The 20,520-nt window shown below is 39.6% G+C and overlaps 1 protein-coding gene across 7 annotated transcripts in view; it reads left to right on the top strand.

Annotated features, from left to right (window-relative positions):
• The window catches only part of PRKCQ (protein kinase C theta), a 153,512-nt gene that overhangs the window by 60,226 nt on the left and 72,766 nt on the right, over positions 1-20,520 (top strand). For 4 of the 7 annotated variants that reach the window (XM_009457906.5, XM_001148074.7, XM_063780412.1 and 1 more), the window contains exons 2-4: positions 5,215-5,341; positions 9,172-9,371; positions 12,877-12,937. In XM_009457906.5, coding sequence (XP_009456181.1) covers positions 5,224-5,341; positions 9,172-9,371; positions 12,877-12,937 — 379 coding nt within the window. In that variant the 5' untranslated portion in view covers positions 5,215-5,223. Of the gene's footprint in view, positions 1-4,840; positions 5,042-5,209; positions 5,342-9,171; positions 9,372-12,876; positions 12,938-20,520 lie in introns of those variants that run through there. The other 3 variants (XM_009457905.5, XM_063780414.1, XM_063780413.1) reach the window with 3 other exon arrangements.

Raw genomic sequence — 20,520 nt, 5'->3', positions numbered from 1 at the left:
AGAATTGGTGGAGCAGGAGATGAAGCAAGTGGGTCGTGGGGCACAAGGGGAAGGGTAAAGTTGAAGCAGCGGGTGAGGGCTGGGCGTCACGGCACCCAGCACTGAGCTGGCAAAATGAAGGAAGAGGCAAGTTTGAAAGGGAAGGCAGGGAGTTCTGTATGGGACCTGGTGAGTTTGGGGTCCCCTTGGAGATTTCCAGGAGAGAGTCGAATGCGTGACTTTATTGCTCAGACAAGGGGTCTATGGGGGGACCTAGCCCCTGCCTTGTTCGGAACAGCCTGGCCAGTCGGTCTTCTTGTGCATAGATTGTTGTCATAAAGTATGAGACTACCATGTGTTACACAATAGACCACCAGGATGGCTGAACAGTAGAAAAGAACTTTATTGGCAATATCAGTTTGCACACCGGGAAGAGACAGTCTTTGGCGTGTATGGAAGGTGCTCTCTCTTCAAAGAGGGAAAGTGCAGGCTGGTTTTATGCCTCCCAGGGTCCATATTACACAATAGAGTCAGATATATTCCGAAAGCTTTGGGGAAAAATCTATACATATTTATGAGGGGAGTTAAGTGCAGGTGCCAGGGGTAAACATATGTCCAACATACATCCCATGTTCACTTTGGGGCACAGTTGTAGCATTAAAATTAGGTGCTAAATTTGGCTGTTTACATCAAAAGGCAAATTATAGGACACAATGACATTTAGTGTGCAGCACCTGTAAGCTGCTGAAACTGGCTTGGGGTCTGCATTTGCTTATCAGGAAAGAATGCCTGGAAGCCTGGTCCCCTGTCCAATCAGAGTTGCAGGGTCTGGGTTGTAAATCAGAGTTAGGAAGAGTCTCAAACTTCGCCTGATTATTCTTGTTATTAGGGAGACTAACAAGGGTGTGGCTTTTCCTGTAGCTGTAGGAATTTAGGAGGTTGTGATGCCAGCCAAGCCCTGAATCCTCGACCCCTGGGTAACTTTTGTTTCTTTAACCTTACAGTCCATCTTAGCTGATGAAGGGGCAACTGTCTTGGTCTCTCAGATCACACGTGAATGGAGAGTGAAGATGAGACCGACTGAAATTTAGAGTGCACAGAGGACAGATCACACAGCTTAGTCCTGAGGCAGGCTATTCCAGCACATATTTTTGTCTACAGAAACTCTCATTTCTGGTTAAACACCCAGGGAAATCCCCTTCCCCCTACTATCTGCTCTGAACACCAAAAGGCAACCCATGAAAATCTTTTATGTTAATTTCTTTCTTGTGTATTCATTACACATCTTCTTGGCTCTTAATATAGATGGATAGATACGCATATTTTTACATCCACACATATACATACATAAACACACACATATATACTTACATATACACAGGTGTGTATATCTGTTAAATGTGGTAATTTACATACCCAGCAGCATTGTATGAAAGTGTATGATTCATTTTGTCCTTACCAACATTAAGTAATAGCATTTCAAAAATATTTGATAATTGCATGGGCAAAAACATATTATTGTTTTTATTATATATTTTTCTTTTCTTTTCTTTTCTTTTTTTAAGACAGAGTCTTGCTCTGTTGCCTAGGCTGGAGTGCAATGACATGATCTTGGCTCTCTGCAACCTCTGCAGGGAGCCAAGCGATTCCCCTGCCTCAGCCTCCAGAGTCGCTGGGATTACAGGTGCCCCCCACCATGCCTGGCTAATTTCTGCATTTTTGTAGAGAGGGGGTTTCACCATCTTGGCCAGGATGGTCTGGAACTCCTGACCTCAAGTGATCTCCTCGCCTCGGCTTCCCAAAGTGCTGGGATTACAGGCGTGAGCCACCATGCCCAGACTATTTTATTATATATTTTAAATATTATAATTCTTTTTACAGCTTAAATTAGGACTTAAAATGTTAATTTTTCCTCAAATAAAATGCATTATTAATTTCTAATGTTATTTTATTCTCAGCTGTGTTTGCCTAACTGCAAATGTTCAAAAGAGCTTAAATACCACAGAACCAAAGCTATTTTAATTTTTTAAAAGATCTGATCATTTCCCTTTAGTAATTTGAGGCTACTTTTGATTACTTTAAGATTTTAATTTAATATGCAGCTTTTTCATATATATTCTTTTTACTTTACCTCTATAATCTCTGTATTTATAACACATGCCTTAAAATACCAATTGCATATATTTCTTTTCTTTTGGTTTTTGAATTATCATACAGTAAAATTGACTTTTAGCTTGGTGTAGTTCTGTGAATTTAAGTCTAGACTTCTGTGACCACTAGAACAATCAAGCCGGAGAACAGTTCTGTCTTTCCCCAAAATTGGCTCATGCTGCTCCTCCCTGCTGCAACTCCTGGCAAACACTGATGTTTTTCTTCATATAGTTTTGTCTTTTCAAGAATGGTACATGCAATTACATAGTATCTTATTCTGCATGTCTTAAATTGCTAACCTGGCTAAACATTTTTCCACAGTTAGTTGGAACTATGATTTTTGTATCCTGTATAGCTTGTGCCTTTGCAATTTATTTTCTTGGGTCATAAACAGTGCCTTTCTTACAAATTTGTATACCCATATTATGTAAGAATGGCGTTAACTTACTTCTGTTACACTAACCATAGCTATTTCCCTGGGTAGGTCTTTACTGTTAAGTTTGGTTATTTTCTTTAAATGTATAAGACCTTACCAATAGGAATAACACTTGATAAATAATATTGTAATACTCTGGTGATCCAGTCTGATGCAGTATCCCTAAATCTGGGAAAGGTTGTAAAAAAAAAAAAAAAAAAAAAAAAGGATGCTATCTTAAAGATGCATTTTTTTCTGGCATGTAGAAGTTGGAAACAGACTAAATATGTAGCTACAGACTTTAGTAACGCAGATCGTAGAGCTACTGTCAATAGGATGTCATGCAAGAATGACAAGGAAGCCTGAGAAAATGTCAGAGAAACTTGAAAAAAATTTTATAGTAAAATGTTAACTTAAAAAGCCAAATATAATTCCATACCCACAGGATGATCATAGCATGTAAGAAAAAAAACCCACAAAACTTGCTAATTTAAAAAGACTAGGGAAAATAGATCAGAATAGTAACTGATTTCTTTTATTGGTGGAAATCTGGAGAGACTTTTTACTAACTTTGTGTGTCTTCTTTATTTTTCATCATGATCACCTAAAAAGCGCTCTGAACTACACAGAGAAAAGCACTCTGTGTAGTTTGGGTGTAAAACGCTGCCATCTGCCTGAAAAACTCACACCTGAGCTTGCGGTTCTATTGAATGATGTGTGAAGATTACCACACAAATACCTATTCTGTCTTCTAGATGTCAAGTGTATGTCAGGTCATGTCTGACATACATTTCTAAAGGTCTGTGAGCAGACCTTTACAGAATAGTGCAAGTGAATCTGGTGAAATGGCCGTTTAATCTGCATTGCTTATTAAGTAAGAAATCATTGTCTAGGAAGACCTTCAGGGGGACAGAGGGTTTTGTCCCAACTCTCTTCCTTGCTGTAATGGAAGCCCTGGTCACCCTGGAGGTTTCCATCTTCTCTTCCTGGGGCAGCATTTCCCAGACGCCTGCTGGGCTACTGTTGCCTGATTAGAAACCCACCCTGGGAATAGCAGGGTGACACCAGAAAAGGCCAGCGTGCTTTAACTCTGGCTTTGTGAGTTAGTGATCCCTCTAGACTCAAACAGAATTAAGGAAATCTTCAAAAAGTCCCGACAGGGCAAAAACTCCCGTAACTGAAGATGATTCTTAGTGATTTTTCCTGATTTGTGGAGAAATGAAGTTTTGTCTAAAAGACCCAATTGGCCCAGGAAAGAAGGGATTCTCAAAGAAACTCTCTCCAGAGAACTCACAGCTGTTAGCCCCGCTCCTGCCTGGAAATTCTAAACTCACAGGGCAAAGGGCGCCTCCTAAAGACAAATTTGTAAGTCATCTACCTGCTAATTCAGCAACGTGACAGATACGGAACCCAGCAAATCATGATGTTTACCCAACCGTCTCCTTTAGATAAACCTTCCAAACTCTGCAGGAAATTAGGACTTCATTAATATCTGTGAAATTAATGCCTGTCAAAAGCTCCTAATTTGTCTCTCTTGTAGAGTCAAAGAACACTGGTATTTAGCATACTGGAGATCCCTTTTGTCTTAGCTAGATGAGGTATCACAGGCCCAAGATCTCCAGGTATGTTACTGATTCTCCTTCCAGGTCTTTATTATTTCAAATAGTTTTCTTTCTTTATACAAAGGCAGAAAAGACAATCAATGCTTTGTTTCTTATCTTTGGCTTACTTATGAAAGCTTAGAAAAAATTATAAGTATAAAATCATCAAAAAGAGAGACGGAGCAAGGAAGTAACTTTTTTGCTGAATATCAGATGATAGTTTCAGATTAATGGGACCTCGGAAAAGGAGGTAAAAAAGAAGAGGTATCTAGTTCACATAAGTGGCCAGAACACTCAATAATGGAACAATAGATGAAGAATTAGACTAGATTCCTGGATTTGTAGCTAACACTTTGATAACTATCATCTAAACCTCTTGGAAAGCATAATTACTGATTTTTGGGCTTTTATGAAGTATTTTGTTCATCCTTATATGAGAAAGCCCTATTTTATAGTAGTCAATTAGTTTGGAGTTTTCTACGTGGTTTGTGATGTTCAAAGGCTTAGAGTGTGTGTATGTGTAACTGTGAAGAAAGCAGACCTTTTTGAAAATGTCCAGAGTAAATAAGGATCAGCTGCTGAATGCCTTGGGCCAATCCCATTACACACGTAAATAGACCATGTAAGAATTTTGCGGTGTCATATTTAACTAGTGTGACTAAAATAGACTCGCTCTATATAAACTCATTTTCTGATTACTGTGTGCTGTTTCCTGGGCACCTACTTGAATAACAGAAGACATAAAATGTTGGAAAACTTTTGCCTCACTCTCCAACCATTGGGCCTAACTCCGTTAGGTTGAGTGGAATTAACTCTTGAGTTACTTCTCAAAAGCAAGGTTGAGTGCAGACTTCCAGAAAGCCTCTCCCCTCGGCAAGTCAGTGTGTGGTTTTGGGTGAGTCCAGCAGTGTCCTCTGCAGAAGGGGAAGTGAAAACATTTGTTCACATGGATAGTGGACCTATGTGAGGTTCTGGCTGTCCACGATAAAGCACTGGTTAAGTAGACATGGGGCACCAAAAATATCTTTTATAGCCCCCAAACAGCGTTTGTCTTTTGTCTTTTTCCAGGGCGCAACCATGTCGCCATTTCTTCGGATTGGCTTGTCCAACTTTGACTGCGGGTCCTGCCAGTCTTGTCAGGGCGAGGCTGTTAACCCTTACTGTGCTGTGCTCGTCAAAGAGTATGTCGAATCAGGTAAGCTTGAGGGGGTTTTCAAAGCGGGGGAGGAGGAGGAGAATCCTGCTATGAACTGTGTATGAAGCAAGGTCTTCCAGGACATTTGACATCATCTGGTGGAACCAAATCCTGCCATTTAGGCCACTGATGCCCAGCAAAGCCAAGGACTTCCTCATGGACACACATTTCGTGATGGACTCTAAACCAGGACCCGATGGCCCACCGGTGGCTCTGTTGCACTGTATGATTTTTCCCACATATACAAAGGGAAAGAGAAAGCTGGGTTGAGGAAATTACATAAGGAGTTAATGGGAAGGAACTCTAATGAGCTGAAGTAGAACATAGCCCTATGTGGTTAAGCCTGGTTACTTTAAATAAGTCTAGGTAGATTAAGACTGCATAATCTTCCAACCAACTCTAAAGACTGCTTACTGCTGCTTTGGCAAATCTTCAGTGGATATTACAAAGCATCTATAATTAGCCATTAGAATCCAAATTTCAGAAAACGTACTTTTGCACTCACTAAGGTCTTGGCTGAATGAAAGAATAGTGATGTTTCATCAAGTTTAAATACAGGCAGCTCAAGGTGAGGGGGAAAGTGGGACAGCCACCCAACGTCCTCTTTGTGGGTTCAGAATGTTCCATTCCAACAGTCTTATGTGTAGGAAATATCTCTGTGATCACGTCGGCCGGCTTCCACTCTCCAAGATCCTCACCTCTGCATTGGAAGTTTGCCACGGATTTCCAAAGGAAAAGTAGGAGGGAGTTTAGATCCCACAACTCTCCTGACTGCACACCTTTTCTTGTTTCCCTACGTGCATTTTGATTTTAGCAGACACTTTGTAGGGAATGATAATGATGATGGATGCAGGCTTGCAGTAACTATGGAAGCCATCACAGTTCACTTACACAAAAGTGTTTACGGAGAGACCACTGCAAGAGTGCTGGGACCAGAGCATAGAGGGAAAAAAAGTCAAACAAGTAAGCTGAAGGAACTCAGGAAGACTGCCTTCCCTTTAGAGCATCTATTCTTGCAGAAGAAAGTGGCAATAAACAAAAATACAAACAGCAGGTAATGAAGGAACAAAAAGCAGTGTAAAGAAGAGAGGGACTGGGGGCAGGGATGTGTGTTATTTTATATAGGGTTGTCCGCAAAGGCCTGTGAGCGAGGGACATTGGCAGATACAAGAAGAAACTGACTCAGACTTTGAGAACCTCCTGCCAGATACTCAGAGTTCAGATGTTGGGGTTCCCAAACCTACTATTTTGCATCCCCCACCAAAAGCCTTTTTGCTTCACAGCTGACTTTGTCCTTCCAGCCACTCTGAACACATCAAAGCCAGAGAGACTGTCTGAATCATCTTGATTTCCTTTCTGCCCAGAGTTCTCTCCTGTTTAGTTAAAAGTGTGAATGCCACTTGCTCCCAACCTAAAACCTTTCAAATGTCACAGACATCTTTGAAGTGTAAAACGTCTGAGTTTTTCAAAGCCGCCTTTGACTTAATGGGTCTCCTGGATCCAGTTCTCTTTACCATCTCAGGTCTCCCTGACATTTGCTTCCTGAGGGCCTTTTTTTTTCTTCTTTTTTTTTTTTGCGTTTGGCCTTGCCTTTGAACTTGGTCTAATGAGCCTCGTGGATCGAGAGTCCTTGTCAGAAAAGAAGGAAACTGGTTTTCCTAAATATTAGCCTGTGGAGTTGGAGGGAGTTTAGAGATTTTTGCTTTTGATTTTATTTTGGGCTTGTTCTGAAAAGAAATCGCTCTGAATATTATCATTCAATATTTACTTCTACAGAATTTAAACACATTTCAGTTCTTGGGGTGTAAGGCTGCATTTTCCACAATGAGCCAACAGAACAAGGACAAACAGGCTACGGGGCTGCGGGGTTGTGAGTCGTTAAAACGGTAACACTCTACATAGATAGGGCCCTCTGTTTAGGTGATTACAAACGCGGCGAATGAAAATGTAAAAAGTGCCTTGCTTTGGGGACTTTTGCCCCTTCTCAGGGTATTTTTGGCCCTTTTCTCCAGGCACAGAGAATGGTTACCATCAAAAGGAAGTATCCGAAAGGGAAGCTTCAGGTCTGTGGAAGTAAAATGTTACCGTGATCATTAATATTGCCGTTGGTTTCTAAAAAGCCCAATCTCCAGTCCAATTTTTTTTTTTACCAACCCACAAAAAATGTCCCCTTTCTATTCCACGTTTAGTAGTCTCATGGTTTATGTCTTTCCTAGCCAAGTTTATCTAACATTTGAGTTTCAAGCTTATTCAACTCCTTGTGTACCCCCAAAATAAATATTAATTTAACAGATGCTAAATGTCTGCTCTGTTTAACTTTGTGTGTTGGACAGAAGGGGCCCTCGAAAGTTAGAAGGGCTTTATTTCCTGGCTTTAAGCGGATTTTTCCCCTTTTGCTTAATCGACATCTCTGAATTGCTAAATCTGCCACTTAATGTGCTTATGTCACAAGAAACAAACACTCAAATGCAGGTTTCTCCTTCTGAAATGATTAAAGAATAAATACCAGAGAAAATCCAATGTGCGTGAAAGACAAGAAAAAACTTCTTAATTAGTAAACTCTTTGCCAATCACAGAGCGGCTTTAGGGAGGTTTCCCCTAAACTGACCTTCCTGTCTGCAGATTTGTTACTATTTCCAGGGCTCCTGCCTACCTGCCTTTACTCACTTGCAGGCTGGCAGTCGGCTTCAGCCTTGCTGGCTCCATGGGTAAAGATTAGCACCACCTCTCTGACTTGCTCATTAGCTTTTGCTGAGGGTGCATGGTACATGTAAAATGTATCTTCACCCAAGAATTAGAGAAGGAAATAATGGCTCATTCTGTTTTAAAGATCATTGTCTCTTACTGTATTTATGTCAAATGGAAAAAAATGTAAGTATTTCTTAAAGGAGCATTCATTATGCACTGAAATTATGCCACTATGTCTTTCAGATGAACACACAGTAGTTTTGTATTGACTATGTTTAAGCTGGGGCCAGTGAGGTTAATCAGTCATAGGATCAACACTACAGATTAATAAAGGAGAATCTCAAAGGCATAAAAGATTTTTTAAAAAGTTTGTTGCTCAGGTGTTTAAACCCAGAGTGAAGCAACTAACTGTTGAGTAGGAAAATAACATTTTGAAACCAACCCAATAGTCCCATAGACAGTTGTTTTTGGCTGATTATAGAAATGGACTCTTCTGATCTTAAAGCTTGGAATTTACATTTGTTTTATCTGAGTTTCTTCCTCAAGAAAGGATCCTCACACCTCTCAAAAAAAATATTAAAGAACTGAAACTCACCAGATCATGGCATCCAGAGACTGAAGCACCAGGCCCCTGGTTCATCATGATTGCTTACTTACCCCTCCCGAGTTCCTGTTTTCTCATACAAAGTTACATTTCTTCCCTGCTATATAAATCCCTAGTTTTAGTTGGTCATGGAGATGGACTTCAGACTGAGCTCTCATCTCCTCGGCTGCAGCACCCAACTAAAGCCTTCTTTGTTGGCAATTCTCGTCATCTCAGTCATTGGCTTTCTGTGCGGTGAGCAGCAGAACTTAGAACGCCTGGTGTTTCGGTAACAATTTCCAGTCCAAGGCATTAGCAGATTGTTGTCTGAATTATCAACGCTGGACTTATAAGGTTCAATGCATCACCTTGCATCTGGACCCGGGGACTGTCTCATTCTGTCCCATATTGTCTCTGATTGTTTATGTGCTACTTTTGTCTTCCCAACAGAATTCTATATCCCAGAGAACAGAGGGAGCAGGTGCTACTGTTGAGTTGAACTGAATTATTTTCCAGGCCTGGCTGAAGGAATAATGAGACCTTACGTTTCTGTTCCTAGAGAACGGGCAGATGTATATCCAGAAAAAGCCTACCATGTACCCACCCTGGGACAGCACTTTTGATGCCCATATCAACAAGGGAAGAGTCATGCAGATCATTGTGAAAGGCAAAAACGTGGACCTCATCTCTGAAACCACCGTGGAGCTCTACTCGCTGGCTGAGAGGTGCAGGAAGAACAACGGGAAGACAGAAATATGGGTAACGTTGCGTAAAGTGTATGCACATAAGGGATAAGCGTGATGGTAGCAGATGACTGGCTCAGAGCTCCCATGTCAATCTGAGGGTGTGATTACACTGGCCTAGGGTCACCAGGCTCCCTACCACTTCCTTACTGGTGATTTGATAATGGCGATGGTTATTCTTTATGGGCTGTAGAACACATTGACATCTTCAGATCTCTTTGATGCCTACATCAAAGAGATGTAGAAAGTCTCTTAGACTAGGATAAATTATTGTTTATTTAAAACTGTTAAAGCAGGCTTGGAATATCTCAAATTCCCCTTAAGTGGGGGTGAGTTTTTGTCTATCAATCCAGTTGTCAGTTTCATTCACTTTTTCAGTTTTGGGAAGAATATTTGTATATAAAACTTAATCAAGATTTATCAAACAACAACTCTAATGCTTTTTAACTTAGAAATTACTTGTTTAACCCAGTAGACTCAGAACACGTTAAGATATCAAAATCTTAATTTTATTAAACTTCATCAATACACTTTTAAAGTAAGTAAAAAGCTATCAGAATGTGAGAGGATAGAACAAAGATCCATTTAATGTTTGGTCTTTCTATACTTTGACAATTCCTACAGTTTTTTTCAGCTGTAATGAACTTAGCTTACTTTGACTAAGAAGTGCATCATACACAATTCATCTTAGCACACCAAGTTGTCAAAAACCTGGATTATGGTAGTAAATATTTAGAAATGTTAAAAGGAAGAGTAAAATAATCAAAGCGTTAAAAAAATTCCAATGAAAATTTCTGGGGCACAAAATAAAAGAAAATATATAAGTAAGAAACTGCTTTTACATGATCTGAAATCCAGAAAATGTTTTCAAATGTTTATATCATCTGTGCCAAAGGAGAGAATCCTGACTTTCTGCTTCTTACTTTCTATAACTCAGATTTTTAAATATCCACCCAAAAGATTTTAAACTCAGATTTTAAGAAATCCACCCAAAAGATTTTCAAGAACTCAGATTTTAAGAAATCCTCCCAGAAGATTTTCAAGTCACAGGTTTCAAATGGGAATGATACAAGCCTAAAAACTAGGTTTTTGTGTCAGTTTTGTATTTTTGACCTAAAAAAATTAATGCTTTTTAAGAAAGTATAAAAATCTTTGCTCATATCACTAAAGTAATCTTTAGAGACAAATATATGCCAAGATTTTTTTTAAAAGGTGCTCATGCCCATGCTTACATATGTCCAGGTAATTTAGTTGGGCAGTATCTACTCAGCACTTGTGTGTTGGTTTGGGAAAAGGGTTCCTGGGGCCAGGTGTGGTGGCTCATGCCTGTAATCCCAGCACTTTGGGAGGCCAAGGTGAGCAGTTCACCTGAGGTCAGGAGTTCAAGACCAGCCTGGCCAACATGGCGATGCCCTGTCTCTACTAAAAATACAAAAATTAGCCGGGCGTGGTGACAGGTGCCTGTAATCCCAGCTACTTGGGAGGCTGAGGCAGGAGAATCACTTGAAATTGGGAAGCGGAGGTTGCAGTGAGCCTAATTATTTTATTAGGTAGAAGCAGGAATGGGAGAAACTGAGGAAGACCAGTTTATTTGGTCTACCTAATTTTTTTTTTAAAGAGTCGTCAATTCCCCAATTTTAAAAATACGATTCTATTCATGTTTCCTTCTCAATTAATGAAGGATAAGTCGGGGGGTGAGTATCTTTTTGTTAAGTAGTCTTCACTGATAGGCAGGTTGCTGTTCTATTTGTATCTCTTCAAGTTGCATATGATTTCTTGCCTAGGATTTTGCTGATTTCATCCTTAACAGACTTTTCTTTGCATTCTAGGATTATTTAGACATAGGCACATGGTGGCATTCAGATGCTCATTTAACCAACTAGCACATTTTTTGCACTTTTAAGCTTTGGTGGGTTTTTTTGTTTTGTTTTCTTTTTTATTTTTTTGCCAAGGTTATTTCTTAATTTACTTTTATTTTAAGAGCCAACAGATTGTTGGGACTTATATTTTCCCTTGCTTCTATTGGAATCTGCTTTTCCAACACTAATTTCTCTAAAGAAAATGATTCTCTTAAATTTGCCTTTCATGTTTCTCAACACCATATTGAGAGACACCTTTTGTTTTCCCAAGGTTGTGACTGTTTTCATGGTTGTCTCCCATTCACTCCCCAAAATGTGCCAGAATGTGGCTTTCTATGGGTGCTGTTTTTCCTGTAGCTAATTGGTTTAATTTCTTCCATCACTACTAAGTACTGAATATTGCCAACTTTGTGGTCACCTGGTGCCAATTTTCATTATTCCATTTGGAAGCAGGCCCCTTACCATAGCTCTTCCATCTCCATTTTTGCCGCCATCTTTACTCCTTATTCCACAAGCCAGAGAACAATGGTGCATACGTGCCATGTCAAAAGCACTTTTCTTTTCATTAATCTGTTGAAACTCATATGAAAATTTATAGTTGTTGCAGCAATGCAAGCTTATTTTATCATAAAATTCTCATGGCAGTAATGCTGTGACATAGGCATTGCTATTATGTCTGTTTTTCAGAGATTTCCCAAGACTTAGTGACTCGCACAAGGTCACATAACCAGAAAATTATTTAGCCACGATTCAAATTCAATCCTGAGTTCCACAGGACATTACTTGCTATTTCTTAGTTACTCTGGCTCACCTGGATAACCCACGGACATAATGACCAATAATGACCTTCAAGTCATCTTCTTTCTTATTCTTTTTGGTCTGTTAATGGCATAGTGGGATGGTTTAATAGATTAACAACAGTGCTCAGCTTGTCTTGAACTTGGATTTGTCCTTTCTTCTCCTTATGTCACTTTATGGGAGATCCTGCATCATCCCTTAAAATGACACTTTGTTCCGCCCTCTTCTACGTAATAATACAGTACTGAAGTATATATTTATATACATTTATAAATTCCTTCCCAGATCAGTGTAATTAGAATTTTCTTTAGTGGACCATCCAAGACTTTCCTAAAAATACAATCTCTCTTTGTGAAAGAGAAAAGCCATCCCCATTGAATGCCCTGATTAACCTAGACATGCATCCCAGGTAGAAAAAAAGACAGGGGCCTGGAGGCAGCCCCAAAGAGGCAGGATTTATCTTTCCCTCCAAAAGAAGAGCTTTTTCCCCAAGGAAGCCAGTCCCAGTGCCTGTGATTCTTTTGTCATGATGAAGATCTGGGTCTGCCCTGTGACAGTTCTTCAGATACGCAGCATTACAGGGCAAGAAAACCAAATAGAATCTGTTTTAGGATTTTATTTCTTCCTTATGTAAGTTTTTCTCTCCAAATAAAATTAATGAATTGCTGGGATGTTTAAAGAAAAGAAAGGCGATTGTCACGGTTGCTACAGTCGTCTGATGACAATGAGTGTGAGTACAGTGGAGAGTAACAATGATTGTATTCTGTGGTGGAAATCTCCTGCCATCGTCAGTAGCCAGTGATGTCATTGAACTCAGGGCTTGTTTCACATTCTGACTGATGTTTCTCTCCTTCTCCCAACCAGTTAGAGCTGAAACCTCAAGGCCGAATGCTAATGAATGCAAGATACTTTCTGGAAATGAGTGGCAAGTGACATTTCTTCTTCCTGTTTGGGGGTGAGGAGGGCATGGCCTTCTCCTCAAATGCAGCTTATTTTACCTTTGCAATTATTGTAGAAAAGAATCAGGAGAAAAGAGAGGCACAAAATTGTTTTAAAATTCTCAGAGGTGCTCAGGCATGACTTTAAAAGACACTATCTGGGCCGGAAAAACGTAGAAATATAAAACATTTATAGCACTTGTTTTAAGTGATGTGAATCCATATGCCCAAAGCTCTTATACTCTGTCTTTAGTTTAGTTTGGGAATTCAGTCTAAATACAAAAGACTGTTGATGTGTGGTTATGTGTGTACACATTGTCTATGTTTAAATGATGTGCTCTAATAAGCTACCATATTATCAGTAGAATACAAAATAAGTAAGAAGTCAATCAATATATTCCATAAAATTAGTAACAAAATGCTAACACTTGAAGTTAGTCACCTCAAGTCCTTTTAGGAACAAGAAAAGGTGAGAAAACACATTGCTAAAGGGTTTTGGTTCCATGTTACATGTGGACTTTGGCCACAGAAGTGAAATTTCCTGGTACGATGTGCTGAGACAGGCTGTCAGGGCAGTGTATGTGAATCAAATCCCCCTACTTAGAAAATCCTAAGTCACAGCATGGACATGTAAACTTACTGATGGTAAATTCACTTCATTTTTTCCTAAATTAATTTTACTACCAAGAAGAAGCAAGTTTAACTTTATACATTTATGGTGCTTTCTGAGTTTCGGCTTACCATATATAATTCCTCCGTGTCTAAATTCAAACAAATACATCAGAGAAAACAATATTATGAAATAATCATAGAAAACTTGAACACTCACTAGATATTTGATGATATTGAGGCATGGTGAATTCATCTTTTAGGTGTGATAATAATATTGCGGTTATGTTTCTTTAAAAGGCACGCTGATCTTTTACATATATATGCTGAAATATTTTAGTAAAAGGCGAAAGATTTATTCGATCTGAAGAGAAACCAGTGAATAGCTGAAATATTTTAGATAAAATAATATGATACCATGACTTTGCTTCAAAATAATCCAATGGCATGGGGTGTAGGATGGACAGGGTGTATTGAAAGAGAGTGGCCATCAGTTAATAATTGCTGAAACTGAATGATTGATATATGAAAATTGATTATAGTATTTGCTCAACTTTTAGGTATATTTGAAATTTTCCATAATAAAATTTTTTTAAAAGAAGGAAAGAATTACTGAGAAGGGAAAAATGTACCCTGAAATTTTATTTCTTTTTCCTCTTGGAAGGTGTAGATATACAGTACACATAGTACAACTTTTGAGTTGGCTGAAATAGAGTGATTGCAGGATATCCGAATAACCAGATTTGCATAAAATGTGAAAGTGCTGACCTAAATAATAGTATCAATGATGTTTAATTCCTTGAATAAGAGAAATACATTCCTCCCATTAGTTTAAAGCATGACCCAATGTAAATTGAAAAAGGGTCCTGTCTGGGCATGGTGGCTCATGCCTGTAATTCCAGTACTTTGGGAGGCCGAGGTGGGCAGATCACTTGAGCTCAGGAGTTCCAGACCAGGCTAGGCAACATGGCAAAACCCATTCTCTACCAAAAATACAAAAATTAGCCAGAGTTGGTGCGTGCCTGTAGTCCCAGCTACTTGTGAGGCTGAGGTGGGAGGATCGCTTAAGCCCAGGTTATTGAGGTTGCAGTGAGCAGTGATTTCACCAGTGCACTGCAGTGTGGATGATACAGTGAAAGAAAGAAAGAAAAAGAAAGGAAAGAAAGGAAAGGAAGGGAGGGAAGGAAGGAAGGAAGGAAGGAAGGAAGGAAGGAAGGAAGGAAGAAAGAAAGAAAGAAAGAAAGAAAGAAAGAAAGAAAGAAAGGAAGGAAGGGAGAGAGAGAGAGGGTGAGAGAGAGGAAGGAAGGAAGGAAGGAAGGAAGGGGAAGGGAAGGGGAAAGAAAGAAAGAAGAAAGAAAAAGAAAGAAAGAAAAGGAAGGAAGGAGGAGGGAGGGAGGGAAGGAAGGAAGGAGAAAAAGGGTCCTTCAAAAGAAAGAAAGAAGGAAGGAAGAAAGGAAGGAAGGAAAGAAAGAAAGAGAAAGAAAGAAAGAAAGAAGAAAAAGTGTCCTTCATCAGAATGCAAGTATTTTTGGTAAATGATTTTAAGATCCCTGCTTTGAAAAACAATTCCATGGATGGTCCTTCTATTCCTGTGGAACTTAAATATTTTATTAGAATGAGAGAGCAAATTCAATCGGGCAAAAACAATGATATTCCATAAACAATAATGACATAAGCCTAGGAAATGTTTTAAGAATAAAGCTTTGGCCGGGCACGGTAGCTCACGCCTGTAATCCCAGCACTTTGGGAGGCCGAGGCAGGTGGATCCGAGGTCAGGAGACCGAGACCATCCTGGCTAACATGGTGGAACCCCGTCTCTACTAAAAATACAAAAAATTAGCCGGGTGTGGCAGTGTGTGCCTGTAGTCCCAGCTACTCGGGAGGCTGAGGCAGGAGAATGGCATGAACCCAGGAGGCGGAGCTTGCAGTGAGCCAAGATTGCACCACTGCACTCCAGCCTGGGAGACAGAGTGAGACTCCATCTCAAAAAAAAAAAAAGAATAAATCTTTGTAATATTTAAAACTTTTTATATCTAGATCCAAATTGACACTCCATCTCTAAATTTTTATATGTCAAAAAAATCTAATTTTAAAAACCAAAGTTATGGAATAACCTAACTAGAAAATTCCTTGTTGATGACAAGGAGGAGAGCATTCTTTTAAGAAAGCTCATTATTAGTATAAGAAATCGTCTTCTGAAGGATTCAGAAAAGCAAAACGTGTTCTTCTCCTCAGGGAACATATACCCAGAGGTGGTACAGATTAGACAATTAGATAAAATTATAACCTAAACCACACAAATACTGACTAACCAAGAGATCAGTGTGTGTTGCTTTCATTTCAGTAAGTTCCACAGTGTGGGCATTAAAGGTTAGCAAGAGTTGAGTTTTCTAAAGAAGAGGGATGGCCTTACAAGGAGGAAAAAGTGAAGGCTTGAGCAAGAATATGCCTTGTGTGAGGGCTGTGGGGAGAACAGCCTAGGTAGACCAGCAGGCTCCTGCTGAAACCAGAATGAAGAGTCAGAGACAGATGTTGGAGGGCAAGAGGAGTGCATAGTCTTGGGTCATGCTTTGAACTAATGGGAAGAATATACTTTCTCTTACTCAAGGAATTACACAGTATTGGTCTACAAAATTTCACTTATGTTATGGAGAGGTGATAAAAATCTGTTCTAAGGGTGTAGCTACAGGAATAAAATAAAAGGAACAGTCTAAAAGAAAATACTGTTGCAGAGAGATTTCATGGTAGAGTAGATGAAATATCTACAGAATGCCTGTTAAGTGTACATAGTTGAAATGCTTTATAATTCTTTAAAAATTAGGCTGGGAGCAATGGCTAATGCCTATAATCCCAGCACTTTGGGGGCCAAGGCAGGAGGATCACTTGAATCCAGGAGTTTGAGACCAGCCTGGGCAATGTAGAGTGACCCCATCTCTACAAGAAAATTTAAAAATTACCTGGGTATGGTGGCACATGCCTGTAGTCCCACCTACTTGAGAGGCTGAGGCAGGAGGATCACTTGAGCCCATGACTTCAAAGATAAAGTGAGCCAAGATAGTGCCACTGCACTCCAGCCTGGGCAACAGAACAAGACCCTGTCTCCAAATAATAATAATAATAATTAATCCTTAAAAATGTAAGTTGAATGAAGGGAAAAAATGTTGAGAATATCTCCTAAAATAGCTAGACTGGGAAAATGGTAGGAGTCACAGAAGTGGGAGATATGGAAAGAGGAGGAAAATGATTGGGGGATAAGGAATTCAAATTTGGATAACACTTGAGATAATACCATGTCTCCCATGTTTCTCTTCCATGGAAGCCTCACCTCCTCTACCTCACCAGGAAGTAAATGGCTCAGCTCTCCATAACAGACTACTTTGTTCTTTCTCTTTGAAATCCCCTTCTGTTGGGTTTTTGAGGAGGAATCATTTTTTCTCTTCTTCTTCTGTTCTCCTATTATTACTCTTGTAACTTCAGAATTCCCCAGTGTCATCTCATGCCCTCCCCACCTTTCTATTTCACACCTTCCTGTGCTTCTCTATCCATTCAGTAACCAACCTTCAACCCACATATCATCACTCAGAATTCTCCACCTCCAGGGACTCACACTCAGAGCTTGCTTTTTCAGAGCTCATCTTCCTCCCCTGTCAATTCTGCCCTTATTCTCAGACAATAAGTACTAGCCTTTAGTCCAGTTTCTCTTTTACCCCATTTATTAGCCCACTTTCTGGCATTAACTCTACCTAGCCTGGCTCCCATGATAAGCCTTTGTCAGCACTCTGCTCTCATTAGTTCCCCTTTGCCATGGATAGTCTGATCTCCAAACCTTGCATTCTCCCCTCTCATTCTCCCCGGCTTTGCTAGAAAAAGTCATACAGCTAAGTGTGTTACAAACAGATGGTATTAGATGACATTCCTATGGTTCAGACTCTATGTTTGGCTTCTTAGCAGACCTCTCTGACCAGATTTCCTGTACTTACACATTTTAAGGGGTCAAATTAAACTAAGTATCCAAAATTACATTTGCCACATTCACGAGTAACCTATTTCTTTTGTAACTTACTATCGTACTTAATTATGTAATAACTCACTCCACAAAACCTGGAAGTAATTTTTATAGCCTCCTTTTCTTTCAACTTCCACATGAATGCATCAGTCAATCATTTGTATTCATGTTGTCTAGTCAATATTTTTTCCATTTCATCATCTAATTACATCGTTACTACCTCCTGCCATATCCCATCCATTCTGCTATGGTGGTCCTAGAAGTAACGATGCCAAGCTCAAATCTGACCATATCAAGCCTCTGCCCCTACTGCAGTGTTCCAGCATCTGCAAATTGTCTGCAGGAAAGTGTTCAAACTGATCTGACACCTACACATCTTCTGGAAGTGACTGCTGATCGTTTCTGCTTCACCCTCTGCACTCTGGCAATGCCCAGCTAGTGCTGGACCCCCACCCACACCCTGAGGAACCTTAGCTCTGTAGCTTTGCTCATTCCCTTCCACCCAGAGAGAGCACCTTTGGCTTTTCCCCACCATACCTTCTCCCACACATTAGTAGGAGTTATCTGTCCAGAATTCAGCACAGAAACATTTCTGCCAGGATGTTTCTTTTCCAACTTCCCTCTTTCTCTCCTTCGCCTACCTCCACCTGCCTTAGCTGGTATAGTTTCCTCATTTCCATGGTCCCACAGCATCCTGTGAATACCTCTGTTCTGACACATCGATTTTCTTTCCCTCTGGACTCTTAATTCCTTGCAGGACAGCCACTGTCAAAACACATCTCATTAATTCCTTTAACTTTGGTGCCAAGTTTCTGGTGAGGCATGCAGGAAGTACACAATGAATGCCTGTTGAACTGTTCAGCTGGACTCACCTTGGCACTTAGAAATCTCCTTCATTTCTTTTTGATTCCCACACAATGGCTATTCCTACCATTCCCATCCTCCTTGGTTTCTGGGGATGCCTCAATCTCCTCTGATTCTGGGAGGTTGACCTTGCCTCCAATATAAGTGGTAGAGACCCCATCTTCTTTTTATTTATTTTTTTTTTATGTATTTTTTTTTCTTGAGACAGAGTTTCGCTCATGTCGCCCAGGCTGGAGTGCAATGGTGCTATGTTGGCTCACCGCAACCTCCGCCTCCCGAGTTCAAGTGATTCTCCTGCCTCAGCCTCCTGAGTATCTGGGATTACAAGCATGTGCCACCATGCCCAGCTAATTTTGTATTTTTTTTAGTAGAGATGGGGTTTCACCATATTGGTCAGGCTGGTCTCAAACTCCCGACTTCAGGTGATCTGCCTGCCTCGGCCTCCCAAAGTGCTGGGATTACAGGTGTAAGCCACCACGCCCAGCCGAGACCCTGTCTTCTGTTTGTCTCTACACTTTAGGATGCAGTTGCTTCCTCCCGCCTTCTCCTCCTGCTCCTCTGCCTCAGAGACAGCTGCTCCCTTTCTTGTTTGCACACCTCTCATCCCAGCAGTCCTGCTCTATCAATAAACTTTACCTCTGACATCCTCAACTCTTCCTTCTCTCTGCAGTTTCTTCCTTATTCCCAAGACATACTGCATTATGCATCTTCCCCAATCTTGAACACCATCTCTTCTTTTTTTTTCACCTTTTCACCTCCTTGATTTTTTTTCTTTCCCTAACGCATTCCTTTAAAAAGTAGTTTATATTTATCAGTTTCTTTTTCTTCCCTTCTACTTCTATTCTTAGACCCTAAAACTCTGGGTCTCCAAGATTATGAGTTCTCACAAGCGGTTCCTGCTTCTTAGCCTTCAATTTCCTTGATATCTCTCTATCATACAATGCTGAAAACTTCATTTCTTTTCAGCTTGCCTGATGTGATATTGTCCAGGTTTTCCTCTTAATTTTTCAGCTGCCTCTTCTTGGTCTCTTTTGCCATTTCTTTTCCTACCTCCTAAAAAATGTGGGTACACATATCTCGGAGCCTATTCCACACCATCATATATTACCTCTTAAGGTTGGCTGTTCTGTGCCTGTGCCACGTCTCCCTGACTTGACTGTTAGCCATGCAAGGGTGAGGAATATGTTTCTTCAGCACACTCAGCAAGGCAGTTTACTCACAGCTACTCAGGAAACTTGTAATTTGATTGACTACAAACAAGTGATAGGTTAGACCACATAAATAGATTAGAATCCATTAGTATAAAAGAAAAAAATTGCAAAAACCAATGAGCTCATTCAAACCAGTAAATAGAGAAATAAATATAGTCAATACAAAAAGAATTAAAGAATTCTTTGTTTTTACATTTATTCTTTTGTAATGATTGAAATAGAGAATAATGAAAATCACAGAAAATAACAGGGTATTAATTCATTTCTAGAAATTCCTGATATTTTAAAAAATTATAGTACTGTAGTCTAATGTACAAATTATATATATAACTATATATATTTATAGTTTATAAAAATATAAACTATAAGTAGACATATAGGTATATAAACATATATGTATAGATATATGTATAAAATATGTTTAATATACATATAAACATATATGATTTTTACAGTAAAAACCTGTATAGGGTCCCCAGAATAATTCACTTTCATTCCTTGCATTTAAAAGTATATTTATACTTATTTTTATTTTATTTTATTGCATCTGTACCAAAATAGAAACAAGTCACATGTTATAAACAAATGACCTACTATACTAGTCACAAGTTGTAAATAGATTTGGACATTTAGACCAGAACTTGTGGAAGAAGGTGATTAACTCAGTGATCCTTAATTTAACCCCTCATTTACCAAGCCAAATCTATTATTTCCAGCCTAGTGCCGGGTAAAAAGACCAAAATTACCTACTCTTAAAGTATTAGGCAAAGTATTATGTCCCATCTGTGGAACTGTTAGAGAGTTACTGGAAATGCTTTTTGTCTGGAAGTTGGGGTTGCCATAAAACAAATCTACGGACACTACAGAAAAGACTTCAGTC

This window comes from Pan troglodytes, chromosome 8 (assembly GCF_028858775.2).
Source record: "Pan troglodytes isolate AG18354 chromosome 8, NHGRI_mPanTro3-v2.0_pri, whole genome shotgun sequence".
NCBI classification, from domain to species: Eukaryota; Metazoa; Chordata; class Mammalia; order Primates; family Hominidae; genus Pan; species Pan troglodytes.
Note: the sequence above shows the minus strand (reverse complement) of the source record. Positions and strands in the feature narration are given on the sequence as shown.